Genomic DNA, 22,719 nt, shown 5'->3' on the forward strand with positions numbered 1-22,719 from the left:
AGCTAAGGAAACCATGAATACAAAAACGCACAAGTCTAAGAAGACAATGCAAAAAATCATCATTCCCAATTTCTAGTTTCTACGCTATTCCATTTCAAAAATACACAAAATACTAACAAATTTGACACAAAATTTGATGTTCAAACATCATTTCTCTTGTGACTATCATCACCAAATACAGAGTTCTCTTAATCTTACGGATGACTTGTCAACATGTGGTTGGATTGATCATTCACAAACCACTTATAGTGGATACGAATCGTTCTTCAAAAGATGGATGCAATTAAATTGTGGATTTTTTTTTTTTATAAGAAAAAAAAAATTGGTTGTTTAAGATGGATGCAATTAAAAATTGTGGATATTTCATTATTCTTGACCATTGCCCATGTGAAATAAATTAGTTTGGTTGTTAGAATTATAATTTTGGTTTGTTAATATCATTTTGACTTCTGAAATTTTAATGTGCTGTGTCGATACATTGTATTTGGCTCAAAATATAGATGAAAAATGCTAATTTAATTACACTATATATTTAGCATTTGAATCAAGCTTATTTTATTGTAAAAATAAATAAATTTAAGACTAATTATCATTTACTTATTATAGCATATTGAATTGAAGGTCCACCTTTGACCTAAACATATTAAGGACTCCATCTTTTAATCTTTTTTTGACAATCCTAATGTATATTATGTTATTGAAAATTTTCTCCAATATTTTTTTAGAAATTGAGAAATCCCATAATTTTTTTTATCATAATTTTTTTTTACAATTCTAATGTATATTTATGCTAATTTTTTTTATCTTGTATAATTTTTTTTACCTATATTATGATAAAAAAAAAACAAAGAAAATCTAAACAATTACGAACTTGTGTGTAAGTGTTCAACTTAACAATATCATCATTGTCAGTTGAGTCAGAACACTAAATGAATAATTTTACAATGTCATTTTTTTTTTTTGATAATTTACTGTGTCACTTTTAAGCTTTAACCCAAATTAATTATAGAAAATCAAATTTAGTTTTTTTCACCTTACCAACTTTTCAATTTATAAGAACCACTTGGAATTGAAAATTATTTAAGAACATTTTGAAGGTATAAAGACCCCTTGGAATTCAAACTTTAACTTTTGATTCCATACTGTCTCACTCTCATCATCATGTCTCTTTCACGCTTCATCACTCCTCTCTCTTCCACTTCAGGTCTTTCTTCTTTCACTCTCTATGCTTTGCTCACAATTTTCAATCAAACTTTTGCTATGTTCTGTTCTAAATTGCCATGCAATTTTCTACTTTTCAGTAAGGAATTATATATATATATATATATATATATATATATATATATATATTGTTTTATGTGTTTGGCTTGGGTGATGCTGATACATTGAACAATTACTGGGAAAATTTGGTTTAGAATTGCAATTTTGGATTTTCAACTGCTAACTCCAAATTGAGATATTTATTGCTTGATGAACAGTATCTAGTAGTTGAATTTACTGTTTGTTTGACATGACATTGTAATCCTTTCAATTTTTATGTCAATTTTGGATTATCCCTTGTTCTATGTTCATGTGTAGCACTAACATATCAAATTGAAGACATGTCCGGTCTTCGGCACTAACACCGCACTGAGACATGTGGTTACATTCAATTATATAAATTTCTCAAATTATTATTTGTGTCCTATGAAGCATGTACACGGACACCAGACATGACACAGACACTAACACGTCGATACTGATAATAATTAGAGAAAATGACATAATTCAATGTAATCATAAGTTTCGGTGTCCGACACCGGGACACACCTAATCCGAGGAGTATCCGTGCTTCATTGCTAGTGTCAGATGTCACTATCATGTCTGGTGTCTGTTTCTGTGTTTGTGCTTCATAAATAACTAAGTGCGTATGAAACATGCATTTCTCTTTATATGAAAGGTTTGATAGATTTTGCTTCTTAACAGATTCTTCTATGATTCCATCAACTGTAAAGAAAAATAAGAACACTACTACAGCTTTGGTATGACATCTAATTTATTGTTAATTTTTTTTCTTCTTTTCTGTAATGATTATTATTAAGGAAATAAAATGAGTCTTATTGCTTGTAGTGTTTTGAAGACACTAAAGAAAGAATCAAGAACATGTTCAACAAGGTTGAACTTTCAATTTCTTCATATGATACAGCTTTTGTAGCAATGATTCCTTCTTCAGCGTCTCCGCATGCCCCCTTTTTTCCCCAGTGCTTGAATTGGTTACTGGATAATCAACTCTTGGATGGCTCCTGGGGTCTTCCCGATCGCCATCCATTGTTGATCAATGATGCTCTCTTGTCTACTTTAGCATGTATTCTTGCATTGAAGCAATGGGGTATTGGTGAAGATAAGATGAATAAGGGTACTTTACCCATCTAGAGCTATCTTTATTATGTTTTATTGTATAATTTTCGCTTAGTTTAATTCTTGGGAAATGCTTTTTTGTGCGAATCACGTGTTGACGAAATACAGGAACCATCACCCCTTTGCATTTATCTCCAACTCCTCCCTGATTTCTGCCACGTCCCACTATCACATGTTTTCAATTTTGATTTTTGTTTCTTAAATGTATTTCTTGTCTTTCTTATATCTATCTATCGTACCAAATAGCACAGCCCTTAATTCTTTTGCTTTAGTTTTATAATACCTATATTTTCTGAAGTTATCTAAATTTTAATTTCAATATTCATGTTGTATGTTTTAACTTTAAATTTTGGAAAAAGAAGTTTCGTTAAGGGTAAATTTGTACGGGAAATGTTCGACTGAAGTGATAGTTGTTAGCTGCTTTTGGAATTCTCTTTATATTTTTTCAGGACTTCAATTTATAGAGTCAAACTTTACTTCAATCAATGATGACAAGGAACACTGTCCCATAGGATTTGATATACTTTTTCCTTCTTTGATTGAATATGCACAAACTTTGGGCATTAATCTTCCAATTGGAGCTACAAGCTTGGAAGCAATTATCCAGAAGAAAGACAAAGAGCTCCAAAGGTAGTATTTTTGTTTTCTCTTGTATATGTTTCGAGATCTTTCCCCATACGAAATCCAGATTTCTAGCTGGATTAATCCTTGATCAGAATTTACTTACCTCTCAACCGAACTCCAGATTACAATATCCCTTTCCCTTTATGAACTGGAGGGTTAAAAACAAAAATATCCTCCAAACTGACTTCTGTCTGGTGCATTAATCTTAATATAGAGGCTTTCAAAGCAATTCAGAAGGGTGGAAAGCATATCTAGCATATGTATCAGAAGGAATGCTGAACTCATTGGACTTGAATACAATCACGAAGTATCAAAGAAAGAATGGATCTTTATTTAATTCACCTGCTACAACAGCAGCTGTTTTTCGGCAATTAAAGAATGCTGACTGTCTTAGTTACCTTCAATCAGTATTAGGAAAGTTTGGTAATGCAGGTACATTTTTAGACTTAATATCCTCCAAATTTATTTAAGTTACTAATCTTTTGTGCAATAATTGATTTTTTTTTTCATTTGAAAAAAATTCAGTTCCAATGGTGTATCCTCTAGATATATATGCCCGTCTCCATATGATTGATAGTCTTGACAGATTGGGTATTAATCATCATTTCAAAGATGAAATTCAAAGTGTATTGGATGAAACATACAGGTAATAATACATTTAAGATGCATGCACATTTAAAGAAGGTACAACTATGTTAGGAACCCCGAGAAGTAGGAAATAATTTATTTATGTGATAAAAGTATCGAGATAGGAAGGGTCTATTTGGACTGACTTATTTGAGACTATCTACTGACATAAGCACCCGTGTGACTGTTTGTGAGAACTTATGGGAACAACGTATGACATGTCCATAAGCTGTCCAAGATAGCTTATTAAAATAACTTATATGAAAACAGTTTCATTTTAATAATATATTTGAGATGTATGTACATGTAAGGTACTCAAACATTTCATTTTCATAATTTGGATATCTCTTTACACATTTAATTTGTGGAAAAACAGATATTGGCTGCAAGGAGCAGAAGATATATTTTTAGACCCTACAACCTGTGCAATGGCATTTCGAATCTTGCGTCTCAATGGTTATGATGTATCTTCAGGTTGGATCATTTGCAACATTTATGAAGCTTAGAATTTCTGTTACTTAGAAGGAAACAAACCAAATAAACCGATCTGTATGTTCTGTTTGCAGATCCATTTTATCAATATTCAGAAGATAAATTTGCCAATTCCTTGAAAGGGTACTTGAAGGATGTTAGTGCTGTTTTAGAGCTATATAGGGCTTCACAAGTCATTATACATCCCGATGAATCAGTTTTGGTTAAACAAAGTTCTTGGACAAGAAATCTTCTGAAGCACAATTCTTCCCCTTACCAATTATATGCTGATAAACTTCGTATTTATGTTGATAATGAGGTAGTTTATTATCTCAAATTTTCATTCAATTTAACTACATATAGATAATCTGTTTTGGTAAATGGAGGTCATGGCATGGTGGATTTTTTGCAACAACCGTTGACAATTTGTAAGGGGATGTCCGCCATGGCAGCTGCTATACTGTCACAGGCTGCAATGTCGTGTTTATATGGTGGATTTTTGGCCTACCTCCATATTCCTCCATCTGCCATCGACCATGTTGCATACAATATTACATTCCTTCCTGAAAACTGTAATGTTTTTGCACTGTTAGGTCAATGATGTTCTTAACTTTCCACATCATGCGAATTTGGAGCGTTTGTTAAACAGGAGATCAGTGGAGCATTACAACGCAGACGAAACAAGGATTTTAAAAGCATCATACAGGTGTGCCTTCTCTAGTTCATTTTCCATGTCGGATTCCTTGTGTTCATTCCACTCCTTTTTGTGGTCAAATTCTTGATTGTTTGTATGGTCCACAGATCTTTCAATCTTGCAAACCAAGACATTCTGAAGCTAGCAGTAGAAGACTTCAATCTATGCCAATCAATACACAATAAAGAATTGAAACAACTTGGAAGGTGCATCTTTCTTTTGATTCTCTTAAAATTTTAAATACGTACGTATCTCTCTAAAGATCCATATACAAAAGTCATAATCGTAGCCGAAGGATTTGTAATGCAAACCATAGCTAATTATAGGTGTATGTATCTTGTGTTTTTTCTCCTGTCCTAAAACTATTAAAGGATCTGGGTTCCTATGTTTATTCTACTACGGCTCCGTTTCACCTGACTTTGTTTTTTACTTTTTTCCTCCTTAAAAGAAGAAAGTAGGTCCGTTTAAAAAAAAAAAAGTTAAATTGAACAATATTTTTAAAAAAAAGAGCTTATCTTTTATGTATAAAAATTAGATATAAAGAACTTTTTCAAAAAGTAGTTGAGAGGAGTTCTTAAAATCAAATAGGAGAAAATTCAGTCATTCTATCAAAAAAATATTTTAAGCTAAAACATAACAATAATTACCGAATCCTCTTAAAAAAAAACAATAATTACCAAATAACTTTAGCTTTAATTCTAGACCACTTAATTATCAGCTTCAATTTTAAAGTAGCTTTTAATGCCAAAATAAATTAGGCCTAACAAAGCCTGTATGTGCTTTGCTTTCTAGAAAATATATCCAAATATGTGTAATAAAGATAGTTTCATGGACTTATGCTCAAATTTCTGCAAAAAGATCATGTATTTTCTCGAGCTAGATATAACTATTATCTATAATATGCAGGTGGATTGTTGAAAGCAGACTAGATAAACTAGAATTTGCAAGACAGAAATTGGCATATTGTTACTTCTCCAGTGCAGCTACTCTTTTTGCCCCCGAACTTTCTGATGCTCGCATATCTTGGGCGAAGAACGGGGTGCTCACAACAGTTGTAGATGATTTCTTTGATGTCGGGAGTTCTCAAGAAGAGCAAGAGAACCTTATTCAACTAGTTGAGAAGTATATTCCAATTCTTAGTTAAAGCCGTGTGCCATCTCTTGAATTCCTTTCGAATTCTCTCTCAATTTTTTGGCACAATTAGTAATGTTGTGGAAACCGAACTGCAGGTGGGATGTAGATGTCAATACTGTATGTTGTTCTGAAGCGGTTAAGATAATATTTTCTGCATTGCATAGCACAATTTGTGAGATTGGAGAGAAATCTGTCGAGCGGCAAGGACGCAATGTGAAAGACAATGTTATCAAGATTGTAAGATGTTTCTTCATCTTTCTGCTTACATTTTACTACTAAAGTTATTTTGTATCCACGTTTCCAAATTAAAGAAATTTTTTAATGATAAATATTGTCCCTGAAAGACCTTTACAAGGACCTCATGTTCTGAATGTAATTAAATGTTATGGCATGCTTATTCAAATAAAATGTTCAGTTTTCACTTCAAATTGCAAAAGTGTTATCTTGTTTTCACTTTATTTCATGATTTCAAAGGTTTGTATGGCAAAACGTGAAATTAGTTTTTTATTAAAACTAAAAACAGAAACAGCTTACTTTTTAAACTTAGGGCCTGTTTGGTTGGCTTATTTATGCTTATCTTCTGACATAAACAGGGTATGACATGTCCATAAGATGTTTTCAGCTTATTTACATAAACTCTCCATGATGGCTTTTGAAAACAGCTTATAGTTTATATGAAAATAGTTGACTTTATTTTATATTTTGTTATAAAAATAGCTTATACAAAAACACTTATATGATAAGTGCGTAGTTAAGTTGTTCAAAGGCCTTATTTCAATGACATGAAAATATACACTGTATCATAATGGCATGATGGAGTTTTCCCATATAAATTTTTTCTTAGTTGATATACTTTGTTTGCTTTGCAGTGGTTAGATTTGATGCGGTCTATGTTTACAGAAGCTGAGTGGTTGAGAACCAAGGCCACCCCAACAATTGATGATTATATGCAAAATGCATACATATCATTTGCCTTAGGACCAATTGTTCTTCCAGCACTCTATCTTGTTGGACCTAAGCTTTCAGACGATGTTGCGGAAAATCAGGAATTGAATTATCTCTTCAAGACCATGGGCACTTGCGGACGTCTTCTCAATGATATTCAAGGTTTTAAGGTATGTAGTCCATTCAGATTTGGATTGTCTGCAGTCAACAATCCCACACATTCACGCTCAGCACATTTCGTTTGAACGAGAACAGACTGTCCAGATTCCAAGCTTGAAATTTTAGATTAAAAAAATAATGAAAATCTGCTTCAAATGGTCACTGATGTTCTGACTGCGTGAATACGTGGAATTCTAACTGCAAACAAGCCAAACCTAGTCCGTATGATTCTCTGTATGGTCTCAAGGTGACTAATATTTTATCTCTTCTGTGCTGTAGAGAGAATCGGAGGAAGGTAAACTGAATGCAGTGAGTTTGCATATGCTTCATGGTAACGGAGTTGTTACTTACGAAGACACCATTGATAAGTTAAAGGGTGTTATTGAGGAAAATAGAAGAGAACTCCTTAGATTAGTTTTGAAGGAAAAAGGAAGCTTAGTTCCAAGAGATTGCAAGGATTTGTTTTGGAAAATGTTGAAAGTATTGAACCTATTTTACATTAAGGATGATGGATTTACTTCAAATGAGATGATGTACTCTACTGTTAATGCAGTACTTAAAGATCCAATCATTCTTAATTAATTGTTGGTAAAAGATATAATAAGCTAGAGCTGCAATGGCTTTTTGCAAATATTTAAAATAAAAGGGAGGTCTTTTTTTTGTGTGTTTGGTTTCATGATAGAAATTGGTTCATTTGTTTTAGATTTTGAGAGACTTAATTTTGAAGAGTTCTTTCTCATATTGTGAATTTTAGAGTTTATCATATCTATAAGGAAGAAAGAACTTATACAGATAAGCTTGCCTCTTTTAGAATATAAGCATACATGGTCTGATATGGTGTGGTTCTACTCCGAATTCAAATTAACGAAAATTTTAACCGCAATAGATTCGAACTTATGCCATTATTTTTTTAAAAAAATTACAAAGAATTTATGTTAAAAGAATTGTGTTTAAAGAAATTGATTTGTGTTTTTTAGTGTTATTTTTAAAGCGGAAACCAAAGCAACCACTGTAAACACAAATCATCGTCAACTGGCACCAAAAATAACAAATCATCGTCAACTTCAGATCACCAAAACAGAAAAATCTAACAAAAAATCTTAACATTATCACAACTAAGAAAAAGAATGTTGCAACTCTAATAATCACTTTAGGGGTGAGCTTGATTCAGTCAGGAAAATTAAATTTAAGAAATAACTTTTTTAAAGGATACGAAGATTTTAGGTTGAACTTGTTTAGCCATGAAAATTCATTTTTATAAATTAAAGATTCAATTATGTATTTATGTGGATGGTACTTTTTTTTTTTTTTTGAATCAATGTGTGTGGATGGTACTTTTGCAACTTAATAAAAGACATTGAAATTTGAACAAATTCTTTGATTTATAAAGACTTGCACAAAAACAAAAGATGTGAAACAAACAATAAATAAAGGAGAAGCAGGGGATACTGCCGACGATCAGTTCCTCGGATATTCGGAGGGATGCAAATAGCTCACAAAGGAGCTGGAGTGTTAGCATTGTTAATAGAAGGTGAACTGCAAAACTGCAGGAAACACTTATTTTCTTGTAAAAAGTAATGTCACTGAAATTTTATGCAAATCAATATCAGAAGTATCAATACTACTTTTATTACATCCAGAGAGAAAAAAAGGATATTGTAAAAAGTAATGTCACAAAAATTTGCAGCTAACAATACAAAATTTACTAAAATTTCAGATAACTTGTAAAAGTTTTGAATATTGGAAGAAACATCTCTCCATGAAACACAATACATTACTTCACTCCATAACAACATTTGCACCAAGTGCTTTCAATTTCTCTATTATCTGTTCCCCTTCTTCCTTTGAAACACCTTTCTTTATAATAGAAGGTGTTTTTTCTACTAAATCTTTAGCCTCCTTCAAACCTAAATCGGTAAAGCCCCGAACCTCCTTGATGACTTTAATTTTGGAAGCTGCTTCATAGGACAACAGTTTCAATTCAAATACAGTTTTTTCTGGTTTTACCTCTTCTTTGGTTGCTGTTGTGGCTTTTGTTGCCATTCCGGCAAAATTTGCAGCCCCTGCTTTCATATATCCAACATTTGGCATCTCCTTTATCCCCATTTTCTTCATCATAATGAGACCCAATTCCGCAGCTTCAGCTAGCGTTAGAGACGCCACTTCATCAACAAGCCTGAAAACTCTCTCGGATGGAGGGCCGCGATTCTGAGTCGGATCAAATGTTGCGGGATCAAAATCAGCTGGGAGGCTTCTTTGATCAATTTCCACTTCCTCTACATCCTCTTCCTCCTCTTTTCTTGCCGCTTGACCAAAGTTTCTTGAAAATACATTTAATTTCCTACCATTAAACCCTACTACGCTTTCATAAAGAGGTTGTCTATACAAACCATTGTGTAAACGATGCCTTATTCTCAAAAGCAAGCTCATTCTTGGCTTGTAAAGATCTCTACAAATTGGCAAATCAGCTCATTCAATGTTTATTGTGAACTTCATTCCAGTACGTATCCTGAAAGCAGAATGCAACAGAATATTTTGGTTAATTCTTATTATAGAAAGCTTGCTGAACTATTGTATGTTTTATATGGATTGAAATATGCAGATTCCTCAAACATTGCATATTGTTAGAAGTAAATTACAAAGTAATGATAGATCCAACACCATGCATATTCTCAGGTTATGGATGAATTGATAGAAGCTAACAATTCTTGATGCATTTAGAAACTACTCAAGGTCAAAAGCTAAACAAAATAAAAATATAAGAATGGTGACCAACCAGACAGGAAACACATGAAACCACAAATCATATGGCAAACAAAACAGAAACGCAAAGGAAACAGGGCGAGCCGACGGTGTTTTTTGCTTTTTAAAACCATACAAGGAGTCTAACAATAACATATTTGCAATGTCGTCTTGCACAATGAAAATATAGTAAAAGAATAAGATTGATTCAGATCTTAATCACTTTATGTTCTTTGCCTTATATTACCATTTTAATAACTTGAAGTTCAGAAAAGTTTGATAACATGCTCAACTTTTCATTTTTCTTAATAGTTAGATTTTTATAGGCTGCAGCAAAAACGCGATGATGTTTAAATTCAGTTTAACTAACCCTATTTAACATTTTGATGCAGACAAGACAGTCACCATAAAAATGCAAGGGCAGTATGAAATCTACATATTGAGAAGATTGCCATAATTTGGCCAACATATTTGGAGTACTATTCCATAAAATATTTGGAATACCACATGAAACTCAAACACACAAATGGGAGATCCCGAATTCGAACCCAGGATACTATGGATATCTAGTCCCAATTCTTAAAGGTCACACTCTAACATTACACACACCACTTTATGCAATTGAACATAACCTAATAATTTCCAACATGACAAATTTATAAGAATAACTAAAATTTAATCCAATCAAATCTTATCTAAATTTTTACAAACAGAAAAAAACAATAGCAACAATCTCAAACTCTCAATGTTCTATTTGTTAACACTACAAAGAACCTCGATTCATAGGTTGTTAATCGCGCCGCTTTAATGCGCAATAATGGAAACGAATCCTCGAGAGAGAAATAGAGAGGAATAAAACCTGGACGGAGTTGGTCACTGTTTATGACGGCCGACGACGAGCTCCGGCGGCGTTTTCCGGGCAGTTGAGTTCCGTTCCGTGGGACTTTGTTTCTGATGATTCAAAAAACACAATGTCGTTTTGTTGAGTAAGTTTCGTTGAGTACTGTAGGGTTTTAACTGATTAATTTTTAAGTTTAATTACATTTATTTTCGTCCACTCATAAAATTGATCCTCCTATTTTAAAATCAACTTTGGTTCATATTAAATTTTTGTACTTAAAAATGGTGTTTTAACATATTTTAAATTATATGACATACAATTCGGTGATATATTAAATGATTAAAAGTCATAAAATTATAAGAAAATTCGTTAAAATTTTCGATTTCAATTTAAAAAAGACTTAATTAGTAAAATGGTCCCTTAAAGACATTTTTTGTTTCAGATTGGTCCCTTAAAGAAAAAAAGGTCCAAATAGGTCTCTTAAAGAAAAAAAAGTCTGAATAGGTCATCCTTAAAGACATCTTCTAATTGAGATAAGAACAAATAAATCATCACTTCAGTAATCTAGTGAAATTGTTCTTGATCATCGGACATTAACAACTTTTTTGCTTTTGAAGTTGTTTTTGATGATGCTTATGATCTTTTTGACATTGATTCTGAAGTGGCAACTCTTTGCTAGTCATATATATATCCATTGAAGATTGAACACTTCATAAAATAGAGTAAATCATCAAATTAGTTCATGTCTTTGTAACTCGCTCTCAAATAGGTCCTTAATTATTTCAATATCTCAAATTAGTCATTGTCTCTGTCAAATGTTTCTCAATGTGGTCCCTTCGCTGACATCAGTTTTCTAACAACGTTAAACTAATTGTTTTTATATGGAGTGTTTAGTATCACATGAACAATAATATCACACATTTAAGTGTCACGTAGTCAATGATCAATTTAAAATAATGATAATTTAATAAAAATTGGTAAAGCTATGGACTAATTTGACAATAAGTTGAAAATGTCAAGGACTCTTGATAGAAAGTGGATGAAGACAAAGACTTATTTTACAATAAATTAAACAAATATTCACAGAGGGATCAAATTGATAAACATTTGACAGAGACTGAAACTAATTTGTGATATAGAAAAAATTAGTGACCTATTTGAATGGTTTACTCTCATATGCTTCTTGCATGGTGTTGAGTTGTTGAGTCTCCATGCATAAGTCTTTTTCTCCTTTGTCAACCTTCAAAGTGATTTCGAGAAACATAACTATGTTTCTCGATGATCAATATTTTTGATCAACAATATTTTTGATTAGTTGCTTCTAATCTCATATGATTCTCAACACATATGCGCTTCTGATAATTGTTTCTAATCTCATATAATCATCTTTATGCAAAATCACACTTAAAAAAACATGTTAGATAACAAATTACATCAAAATCATAAATAATTCTTAAATCATTTAAATTTGTTATCATTAAAACATCTACATCTAAAGGATTTTTGGCATATTTCCTCACTTAGATATTGAAACCGTACGAATGGATACAAATTGGAGGTTAGTTAGTAGTACCCCAACCACACCATGAATGGGCCAAATATCATAAGCATAGCATAAGAACAAGGATTAGACTTCCAATGCTTTGACCCACAAAAGCTATGGATAGTGACACAAATAGACATTCTTCATTACAAGATATATATACTCTCCTCCTACACCGAAGATGGACAAGAATAAAGTGAAGGAAAAAAAAATGAATTAATTCATCAAAATGATGCTTATCGCCAAATCTAGAATTATACGGTGGTCAAATTATGCAAAAGTAATTCAACGAGCTTAATACTTATGCATGTCATGTTCTTTTTGTTATCATAATCAATTTGGCTTAGGTATCACCAGATATTATCACTATCATATATATACATAACTTAAAAGCATATGGTTCTAAACGGAAAAGGATTAGCCGATGTAACTGCGTTAACACAATATCCATTATCAACCGTCCGATCAACAATAAATGGTTGAAATGAAAAATGTGTTTAAATTACACAGATCAATCAGAACCATCTGATTGATTTTGAACGGTCGAGATTGCTTACTGCATGTAACTGCGTGAAGCAATTACGGTAGGCAATCCAGATCCGTTCTAAACAATTGATTAGACTAGTCTAAAGACAATAGTTCGGTAGAATTTATATTTTATTTCTGAAGTAACCAATTGTTTTTTAATTAAATTTTACTTATATTCAACCAAATTTCAAATTATCAGAATTCTCTTACCATAAAAACGAGAGGTTAACACAAAAAGAAGCAGGAGGTTCTATTTGAGAAGACAAAATGTTGAGTAATTGTAATGAGCGGAGCTTATAGGAAGAACTTGTTCTACTGATGCGACCCTTACGACCCGCAAGCAACATATCAAAGTTTTTGTTCCACTTTTATAATATTCCAAATAATTCCATATAGAATACGCATTCGATGTATAGGTTATTGTAAAAAGAGATGGACAATTAGTACCCAAAAAAAAATGAAAAAGAGAAAGACATTCTTCATAATTATAAAGTCAGTTATATTCGAACTTTATTAATATTATAACTCTAATATAGTGAGAAAAAAAGGTTAAGGTATAATTATTGTAAACTTGTTTTTTTTATAAACATATAATGATCCACTAAAATATTGAATTAAACATTTACATCGACATGCATCTTTTGGAGACCAACAAGAATGGACACAAATGGAGAGTGAGAGAGGCATGTGGTGGTTGAGGGTGCTCTAGGAGAGGGAAACACAAGGAAGGTCCAAAGAAGTGCAAAGATGTTATCCTTGCAAGTATTATTAACATTATTGACACTATTTATAGTTTTGCAGGAATCAAACTTGATTTAAAGGTAAACAAACTTATTAGTGTTTTAGGCTACCCGTTAATAGGATCAACGTCCGTGTTTCGCTAACTAGGAACTACACTAGTTCATGTGCTTCAATTTTGGAATTTTAAATCATGAAGTTCTTCATGATCAGGTTAACCACACTAATGCTCCAAAAGATCAAGGAAGTTTTATGGTATCCTCTGAAAGCCTATAGGATCAAGTTCAACACTAATGATGCAACCCTTGGTAGCCTTGAACTTGCTACTTGTGGTTGTATTTTTAGGGACATGCACTTTAACTGCCTTTCTTGTGTGCTTCGCTCAAAATCTTGGTATCACAAATGCTTTACATGCAAAATTAATTTGTGTGATGTTAGTTATTGAAATTGTTGATAACAAAGGTTGACATTGTCTCTAGATTGAATGAATATGATTCTCACCTAGTTAATTTGGTTTATAGGAATTCTAATATTGTGTCTAATATTGTGTCTTGATCCCTTATAAATCCTTGGAATAATTGTTTGGTGCTTGCTTCTCAAATGAACTTTTATCGTATTCCATATTTATAGAGAAGACAATTAATGTGTTGGTAAGATGACTAATTTGAACCTACTTTGAACTCTTATCATTGGTGGTGGGATAATGTTCCTCCTCAATTCCTTTAAGTTTTCATTAGAAGTAGAGTGCATTTTCATGAGTACAAATTTTGTTAGTGTTTGTAATACACTACACTCACTACACTCTTTTTCCTTAATATAGGTTTATTTTTTTTGGTTTACTCCTTAACATGGTTTAACCCAAAATAATGGGTTTTACCGAGACAATTGTTTGTTTCTTTTTTTGAGTTTTGTCCTGTATATCTTTTTCCTTTTTTAATAATATTTTAGGAATGTTCACTTTATCGAATGAAATGAGATGATAATCTAATTGGGATGTCAGTTTCTTTATCATTTTATTTTTTTGCTAAAATTTAAAAATAGTTAAATAATAAATACTATAGGAATGGGAAAGATTTTTTTTTATTCAAAATTTGAATTATTAGTGAATATTTTAGGATTTTGTTCCCCATCATCAATCATTGGTGGTCTTGACTTAAAAAGCATCCAATCCTCTCCCACCATTTGTTTCTTTTGTTAAAGACCCTTAAATTGCACTATTTGTTAGTAAAAATATTGAAGAAAAATAAATAAAATATAATAATGCTATAATAGTAGGGAGATAAAACTAAGCATAATATTAATTATCAAAAATAGAGAACTAAGCATAATATTTTGAAAGGAATTTTAAAAAAAAAAAACTTAGTACTTAGGCCCATTTGGCCAATAAGGACATGCAACCTGAACCTAAAAGAAGTGAAATATTTGCTCCTATTTGTATCTTCAAATTATTTTGCAACCTTGGACTCATAAAATCAGCTGCTAATAGGTCAACTAGTGCCATGTAAATCAAAATTCCAGCTGAAGCAGAATTGAAAACCCCTTCAATAATTAGAGATGTTGGGCTATTCTCTTTATATCCAGTTGATATTCCAATCCCAATTGCTATCCCAATTGGTGTTGTTAGGGAGAAAAATGTTGCCATGATTGCTGTGGACCTAGACTCAAATTTTGCCTGCATACAAATATATTCTGATAATTAGTAACTGAACCACATACAAATTATTTTAATCTCTTGAGTAAAATTTTAAGTTTGAGTCTTATATATAAAACATACGTGGTTGAAAAGATATAGATTTTTCTTTTTTAAAATCATATATTTATAATGTGTAGGATATTATAATGTGTATAAAAAATTATTTTTAAATTAGGTGTCACATTTTTTTTTCAAATACTAAAACCAGTCTTTAGTTTTATTTCAATCTTATTATCTAACTTTACCAATCGTTAGTTGGTTCAATAGTGATTGACGTTGAACTTAGTAGGGAGGATCACAATTCGATCCCCAACAACTGCAATCGTAATGGGCTGAAACCACTTGATGTTAAAATTGACCCTGAATTAGATTAGGCTGTCCGGTAGACCTACAAATTTTTTTTATCTAATTTTAAAGCAGTTGAGCTCAAATAGTGTGCACAAGTAACACAACTTGAAAGGTGTCTCAAATCTCAATTCACAGGAGACTTTTTGGCGTATGGGTATCTCTCTTCATAGGGGTAAAGTTTAAATTATTTTTATTAGAGTTGTAGGTGAAATGTTAAAGTATCTAAATATAGAAAATTAACATTTAATAAAATAAAAAATTTAATGCTTAAAATATTGAATCACAAGTTCTAAAATAATACTTTTATATTTGCTTTTTTTTAACATATTTGTTTTTTTAACCTGTGTTCTTATGATATATGTTAATTTTTATTTTTTTTTTGTTAATTTGCACTATTGAATTATAGAAGGATGTTGTCATAATGGCAACATTGTGCAACGCCTACTTTAACAACTTAGAAAACATCCACACGCAACTCACTTTTTTTCTATGTATTTGAAAGTTGAAACTTTTTCCATTTGAGCAAGTTTAATCCTAACCTCATTTCTTCACTGTTTTCTTAATACCTATGATTTCATGATGTAACACAATGAGAAAGACTTGCAGACTTTGAGAGTAAAACACATTGAAAATTTAATCCAAACAACAAGTTTTTTTTTTTGAAAAATATCCAAACAAAAAGTGACTTGGATATCTACCAAAAAAGAATTTAGATTCTCTTACTTTCTCATACAATTACGCAATTAACAATCCCACCTGTGATATCAAAATCAAATGATTCGTTTTTCAACTTTGGATATTTCAAATTTAATTTATAGAAATTTAATTTAAAATCGTCCGATATTGATCTAACTGTCCAAATTGCATGACTACTTTTTTATATTTGGTCAAGAATTGCATGGCTACTTTAAATATATATAATTAGAGATAATTTTGGATACATTTATTCTAAATAAAATACCTGAGATATGCAACCACCAAGCCCCATTCCTTCAAAAAATTGATGGAAAGACAAGGCCACTAGGAGAGGCTTTATGGTATCAATACTTTGTGCAGTACCTAAAGATATTCCAATGATCACTGAATGTACCACTATTCCTAGCTCCAACACCTGACACAGAATAGAACCAAATTGAACAATAATTAGCACATAAAATAAATAAAAAATAAACAAAGAAAAAAGATTTATTCATTCACACCATTTTTTTTTTTTTTTTTTGGTACAATACACCATTTTTAAATATAAGTCAAAAGGTACATAAATTTGGTTCAAACTTCTATATGAATAAATGTACGTACTACTTTTTATTTATATTTAAGATTTTATGACTACTTTTGTGCACTTAGCAATAAATAATTCATTGATTGTCATTGAATGTATATAGTCCAGAGCTATGGGTTGAAACGCTGAAATAAATTATAAAAAAATATTTGTGTTAGATTTTGTCGACGCTAAATAGACGCAATTAGCATAAGAATAAGTCTGACGCTAAATGTAATGAAGCTAATTAGCAGTTTTCTTGTAGTGGAGGTTCGTCGTTCGAACCCTACTAAAGGATTTTAAACAAAAACAACTCATTGATCTTACTTGTGATATGATCCTTTGCCTAATTAATTCAGTTGATATTGAATCTTGAGAAGAGTTAGATGATCCATGTGTATGACCATGTGTTGCATGTGTATGAACATGTATATGACCAACATGTCCATCACCCATTTCTTCATCTTCATTATGAGGAACTTGTTTAGAAGGATTAAAATGTCTCCTTTGATAATAACTAGAAGCAAATGAATCAACCATCAAAGTTGCAATTGAAGACAACATCGCAACAAGTCCGGCAAACGGAAAATCTCCCCAAGGTTTTTCCTTAAGACAAGGTGAATTCAAACTCTCAAATGCTTCTGGAAGTATGTGTATAAAACCGGTTGCCAAAATTACCCCGGCCGCGAAGGCTTTAATCATGAAAAATATGTCATTTTTAGGACTTAGAATTGGAATTCTTTTGCTTAATAAGGGTAAGCTTACACCAAGAGCACCACAAACAAGGACAGAAGCAATTGAACCAAGTTTGTAATGAAAAGCTTCATTTTTTTCATTATTTCCTTTGGTTTGTTCTGTTTCACATGTGCATGAATCACTTGAAACAAGAGTTGGGAAGAGAATAATGACATAAAAAAATATTAACTTTATGATAGTAGTGAGAAAACTCATAATTTTGTTCTTGGTGTTGGGAATTGGAATGACTCAAATGAGGAGTAGAAAAGAGGGTGTGAGTGTATGTCAAATGTTTATACTAAGATTGTTATATTTAAAGGGTGTGAAAAAGTTTGTGTATTGATTTATTGTTATCTAATGGTGGATGATTTACTATATAAAAAAAGGTCAAAAGGAAAAAAATATAAAAGCCACTCTTAGAGGCTGAAAATTTGAGCATCTTAAACAGGCTAATAGACCCCCATATCAAGCTAAGCAGGTTAGATACTTCTTCTATATTTTAGTAAATAAAAAAAAAATGAGAAAGAAACAAAAAGCTTTTATGGAATGAAGAAAATAGTCAACAATTTGATGGTGTTTTTAAATTTTATTTTTTAGTAAATAAGAAAGCTTCTTTTTTTTTACTAAGGAAAATAAAGCTTTTATGGATTGAAGAAAATAGTCATCAATTTGATGGAGTTTTTGAATTTTATTAATTACATAACTTTATTTGTTAGTTACCAACTTTTCTATTTGTTGTTTATGGATTTATCTTGTGGAATTCTCTCTCTTTCTATACCAAATAAAAACCCTTTGAACAAATATTTAATTCATATATGTTTTTGTTGTTAACATTTTTTACACTTTAACTACTCAATCGTAGTAGTCACATTATTGGAAAAAAAAAATTATACTTTAATCATAATTTATTTTTTGGTTACCATGTTTACAAAGTTTTTTTTTTAACAAAATAAACATAGTACAATAACAAAATATATTAAAATTGAAATCATAAAGAAAGAGTGCGAATAATAATGTGTATTATATAAGAATTTATCATGATGGATGATGGGATGCATGTATATTACAAAGAATTGTACAACTTTCTCTAACAAAATTACCTTTCATCTTATTTAATTAAAAAAATATCCAAATGCAAAGCTTAATTGTGCTAAAAGGTCACATATATACGATTATTTTAATATCCAAATTCTTTTTTATATACTGTCAAAAGAAAAAAGAAGTTGTATATGTCACCAACCAAAAAAAGATTAGTGAATAGGTGCTGTTCACTATTTTGGTCCGATTTTCCTAACCGCGAGATAAAAATGCATGCGGTTCGGTTTGGTTTGATTGGTTTTTGAAAAGTCATCCAAACCAAACCAAATCAATGCGATTAGTGTTTGTGGGGTTTATCACAATATAAAAAATATGACAATATTTCAACTTGTTACAAAATAATTAAACATAGAAAATTTTAATTTATTTTATTGTTTACATGATACAATATGCATATGCATAATAACTTATTTTTAATATCAACAGTATAGTTATGGATTGCATGAAATGAAATGTTTAGACAGGCTACTGTTTTATGAACTCATTATGGACTCAATTTGGATTGACTGCTAATAGTTGATAGAGTTAAGTTAAGTATTGCGGTTTGGTATGGTTTGGTTCGGTTTTCTGAAATTAAATCCGCAAACCAAACCAAATTGTGCGGTTTAGAAGAAAAATAATTCGTGGGTTAAAACTAAATGCGGTTTTTTGTGATTTCAGTTTGGATTGTTTCGATTTACGATTTTACTTTTGGATTAGCTCGGATATCATCCTATACATATTTGATTGAACTAAGTTACATATGATATAGCTTTTCCAAAACTCTAACCCCACTTAATAGCAATTTAATTTCCTGCCTAATTGCAAATGGCAACTACTCATAAGTCCACATAAGTCCATTAATTACTTGCACCATTTACAATGTAGCGGGTCGATTGCCTTTACAAGTGGTCTAGCATAATCAAGTGATTAATAGTATTATAAGTAATATGAATTTTTTTAAAATTCACTTTCGGATTGAAAGTTTATATCATATCCAGTTTTCATAGTTTTTTTAAAAAATTAAAAATTGTTTGATATATTATTAAAACCTATCAAGATTAACGGTATTTAATTAAAATTCATAAATTGTTAATCTCTAGATAGGTCTCAATAACATATCAAATGATTTTTAATTATTCTAAACAAATTTTATGAATAATCTATATTATATAAATTTTTCAATCCAACGTGAATTTTGTGAAATTCGTATTCGTTATAATAATATTGATCACTTGACCACAGTGGACACTTGTGAATATGGTCCATATTAGAATTTGTCTTGGTTCTCTATACTCATATATTAAATACAAATTAAGGCTATGCTACGGTGGAGAATGAATCCTCTCCTTTTTTTTTCCTCAATTTTTCTCAATTTTGACATCTACACCCTTAATCAATTTCCTCTCATTTTTTTATATTACTTTATTCTTTCTACAACATGAATGGTCTAGATTTCACATTATTCTCTCAATTGTTTTTTACAATTGAGAGAATCCATTCTCGCTACGGTGGATCACTGTGGTCAAGTGATCAATACTATTATAATTAATACGGATTTTTTAAAATTCACTGTTGGATTGAAAGTTTAGATCATATACATCATCCATAATTTTTTAGAAAAATTGACAATCATTTGATATGTTGTACATAGGATGAGGTGATCATCCGTACCACAGATGATTGTTAAGTAGTTCTAGAAGAACATAATCTTCTCTTGCAGTCTTCAATATTTTGTTCAGATGATGAACACTATGTTGATGTTGACTACATGTCTATATTTTCCGTACAGAGGATGATCTATATCGTCTCTGTTCATTATCTTTTTGTTGAGGTCTTGGCCTGCCCAGAGGATTATCTTAAATCCTATGTATAGAGGATCATAAAAATACGTTGATAATGCTTTTAGGATCATTTCTTATACCTATACACTACACGGTTAGATAAATTATTCCTTTTATTGAGTTGTGTTTGTTATCATCAACACACTAAATGAGTGAGATATTTCTATAGAACAAATTTTGCTCCAACCTAACATTGTCTTCTTGTGAAGCTAAATATATTGCACGTGTTTATGCAGTTTGGCTAGAGTCACTGCTATTGGAGATGAAAGTTGAGGTAAAACTAAGCATATACAGTTGAATGTTGGCAACAAATCAACAACCAACCTTGCTAGAAATCCTATTTCTCATGGTCATAGCAAGCACATTGAGACATGATTTCACTTCCTCGGAGACCAAGTGAACAAAGGAATGATTAAGCTACTACATTGTCTTGTTCCGCACTGATGTACAAGAAGATGACAAATTTGAAGAAATAAGAAACAAGTTATGTGTTGTTTCTTTAGAGCATATGAATTAAGGAGGCATGTTGTAGGGTGGTATTGGTAGCTCAGCTGGTTAAGCTAGTTGAGCTAAGAGTTAAGGAGTAGGAAGGGCCGGTCTCGAGCATTTGGAGGCCCTGCTAGAAAATTTAAAATTGACCTTTAATAAAAATACAATTTTTTTAAAAAAGTCATTCTCTATTTAAATTGTAAATAACATAAAAAATAGTCATCATAGTAAGTAACATCTAAAAGTGACATATTTTAATCAATAACATTAAAATACATCTTCAATTTAATATCATTATCAACTTTACATTTCCTTCGATTTTTTTTTCCTTGTAAATGTTACTTATAAATTTAAGAGTGTATCTATTAAATTTTATTTGTTTTGAATAATAAAATATTTTTAGTAATAACAAAGTTATTAATTTTTTTTTACATATATACAGTTTTTAATAGACCAACATAAACAATTAGAGGCCCCTAAATGTTTGAGGCCCTGCGCGGTGGCTCACCTTGCACACCCACAGAGCAAGCCCTGGGAGCAGGAGGACCAGGATTTAAGTCATAGCAAAGGAGAAATATTTAGAAAGCTTTAAGTACATTTTTGGTTTCTAATTTTAAAATTAAAAGTGTGATTAAACCTATAAAATTTAAACTGATTTGAGAGTTTATATGCATGTGCATGCTTAGTTGGAGTTTACATATTTAAATCACTTGAATTGCACTTGGATGGTTTGGCAAAAGCAACTTATAGGATTTAAGGGCATTTGAGTCTTATTGTAACAAATAGAGTTATATAAGTGGAAATGGGAACATTGAATGGAAGGATGTGCATCCATAGTGGAAAATATGTCAATATTGATTTATATGTACTTGTGTGCACAAGATGTTGTCATGCTAAATATTTAACCAATGAATTTACATAGTATTAGTTCATTTTGTGTACTATTTTTGTTAATATGTCGATATTATGTCTTTGCTCTTCAAACATGTCAAACTTTATGTCCATTATAAAAGGTAGCTTCCTTTGGACATATTATGAAGAAAGTTAAAGCACCACTCTTTTAGGGCATATAGCTAGTACAAAAGTTATCCTTTTATTGGATTATTTTCCAATTTGTTTTCAACAAATACTACATGAAATTACTCATTTACCACCTCTACATTCAAATTTCTTTGTATGAGTACAATTGTGATTTCTCATGATTATTTTATTTATTATTATTATTATTTGAATAAAAATTTATTTATTTGTTAATTTAAGGATTTATATTATTTATTTTTTGAATATTTTTAAATAACATTGTTATCCTTTATTTCAGAGTGGGATGGTTGAAGAACAAGAAGGTTGAGGGAAATTATTTTCCTAATCTGTTAATTATATTGGTTACTAAATAATCTTTATCTTCTCATGATTTTTAGGAGACAAAATATTTAGATTTTTTTTTTTGTTGACAAAATTTAGATTTTTTGTTATTCACTATTTTTTATAAGCTTTAAATTTTTATTCACTATTTGTTAGTCAGTAGTTCTCGTTGGAAAGTAGTTTAATTTTTTAAAACTAAATATTTTTTTGCTAATTCGATAAATTAATCTCATATGTATTAAGTAAGCTGCGAAATATTTTGAGGTATCATAAGATCATAATTGCAATGTGTTAATAAAATGCGTGTAATTGTGTGACACAATTTACATATGGTTGAATTTTTTGCTTATTACTTAAGTAATAAAAGTGTGACAAAGATAATTGAACAAATGCTATTTTAAACTTTTTAACATTTATAAATTTGCACATAATAAAGAAACTCTTTTTTAATATGCGAGTATAAGGTT

General features: G+C 30.8%; 3 protein-coding genes across 4 annotated transcripts; 1 reads left to right on the plus strand and 2 right to left on the minus strand.

Moving 5' to 3' along the window:
• Positions 1 to 1,078: 1,078 nt before the first annotated feature.
• Positions 1,079 to 7,715, plus strand: LOC123893891 (ent-kaurene synthase TSP4, chloroplastic). Of its 2 annotated transcripts, none has more exons than XM_045943716.1 (14): positions 1,079 to 1,204; positions 1,966 to 2,021; positions 2,110 to 2,395; positions 2,847 to 3,027; positions 3,236 to 3,453; positions 3,547 to 3,667; positions 4,025 to 4,122; positions 4,215 to 4,438; positions 4,713 to 4,825; positions 4,921 to 5,019; positions 5,720 to 5,935; positions 6,043 to 6,184; positions 6,817 to 7,062; positions 7,331 to 7,715. In XM_045943716.1, the coding sequence occupies exons 1-14, from the start codon at positions 1,162 to 1,164 to the stop codon at positions 7,631 to 7,633; spliced, it is 2,346 nt and encodes a 781-aa protein (XP_045799672.1). In that variant the 5' UTR covers positions 1,079 to 1,161; the 3' UTR covers positions 7,634 to 7,715. The 2 variants fall into 2 exon arrangements, with proteins under 2 accessions (XP_045799672.1, XP_045799673.1); XM_045943717.1 differs by lacking the exon at positions 1,079 to 1,204 and adding an exon at positions 1,244 to 1,300.
• Positions 7,716 to 8,611: 896 nt separating this feature from the next.
• On the minus strand, positions 8,612 to 10,812 carry LOC123893892 (50S ribosomal protein L7/L12-like). The gene is made up of 2 exons (XM_045943718.1): positions 10,653 to 10,812; positions 8,612 to 9,560 (listed from the first exon to the last, which is right to left on the minus strand). Exon 2 carries the CDS (start codon positions 9,479 to 9,481, stop codon positions 8,831 to 8,833), a length of 651 nt encoding a protein of 216 aa, XP_045799674.1. The 5' UTR covers positions 9,482 to 9,560; positions 10,653 to 10,812; the 3' UTR covers positions 8,612 to 8,830.
• A 3,875-nt stretch (positions 10,813 to 14,687) lies between these two features.
• On the minus strand, positions 14,688 to 17,944 carry LOC123893895 (zinc transporter 1). Its single transcript, XM_045943723.1, has 3 exons — positions 17,073 to 17,944; positions 16,446 to 16,595; positions 14,688 to 15,115 (listed from the first exon to the last, which is right to left on the minus strand). The coding sequence occupies exons 1-3, from the start codon at positions 17,694 to 17,696 to the stop codon at positions 14,810 to 14,812; spliced, it is 1,080 nt and encodes a 359-aa protein (XP_045799679.1). The 5' UTR covers positions 17,697 to 17,944; the 3' UTR covers positions 14,688 to 14,809.
• Positions 17,945 to 22,719: the final 4,775 nt, after the last annotated feature.

This window comes from Trifolium pratense, linkage group LG7 (assembly GCF_020283565.1).
Source record: "Trifolium pratense cultivar HEN17-A07 linkage group LG7, ARS_RC_1.1, whole genome shotgun sequence".
NCBI classification, from domain to species: Eukaryota; Viridiplantae; Streptophyta; class Magnoliopsida; order Fabales; family Fabaceae; genus Trifolium; species Trifolium pratense.

What these genes read in the sequence shown, in the direction of transcription:
- LOC123893891 (XM_045943716.1), top strand. Translation starts at nt 1,162, where the DNA reads ATGTCTCTTTCACGCTTCATCACTCCTCTCTCTTCCACTTCAG. An exon ending in AGGAAAGTTTGGTAATGCAG is followed by an intron (nt 3,454 to 3,546) that starts GTACATTTTTAG and finishes AAAAAAATTCAG; the next exon opens with TTCCAATGGTGTATCCTCTA. An exon ending in ATGATATTCAAGGTTTTAAG is followed by an intron (nt 7,063 to 7,330) that starts GTATGTAGTCCA and finishes TCTGTGCTGTAG; the next exon opens with AGAGAATCGGAGGAAGGTAA.
- LOC123893892 (XM_045943718.1), bottom strand. Translation starts at nt 9,481, where the DNA reads ATGAGCTTGCTTTTGAGAATAAGGCATCGTTTACACAATGGTTTGTAT.
- LOC123893895 (XM_045943723.1), bottom strand. Translation starts at nt 17,696, where the DNA reads ATGAGTTTTCTCACTACTATCATAAAGTTAATATTTTTTTATGTCATT. An exon ending in GGCAAAGGATCATATCACAA is followed by an intron (nt 16,596 to 17,072) that starts GTAAGATCAATG and finishes ATTCTGTGTCAG; the next exon opens with GTGTTGGAGCTAGGAATAGT. An exon ending in TTGGTGGTTGCATATCTCAG is followed by an intron (nt 15,116 to 16,445) that starts GTATTTTATTTA and finishes ATTTGTATGCAG; the next exon opens with GCAAAATTTGAGTCTAGGTC.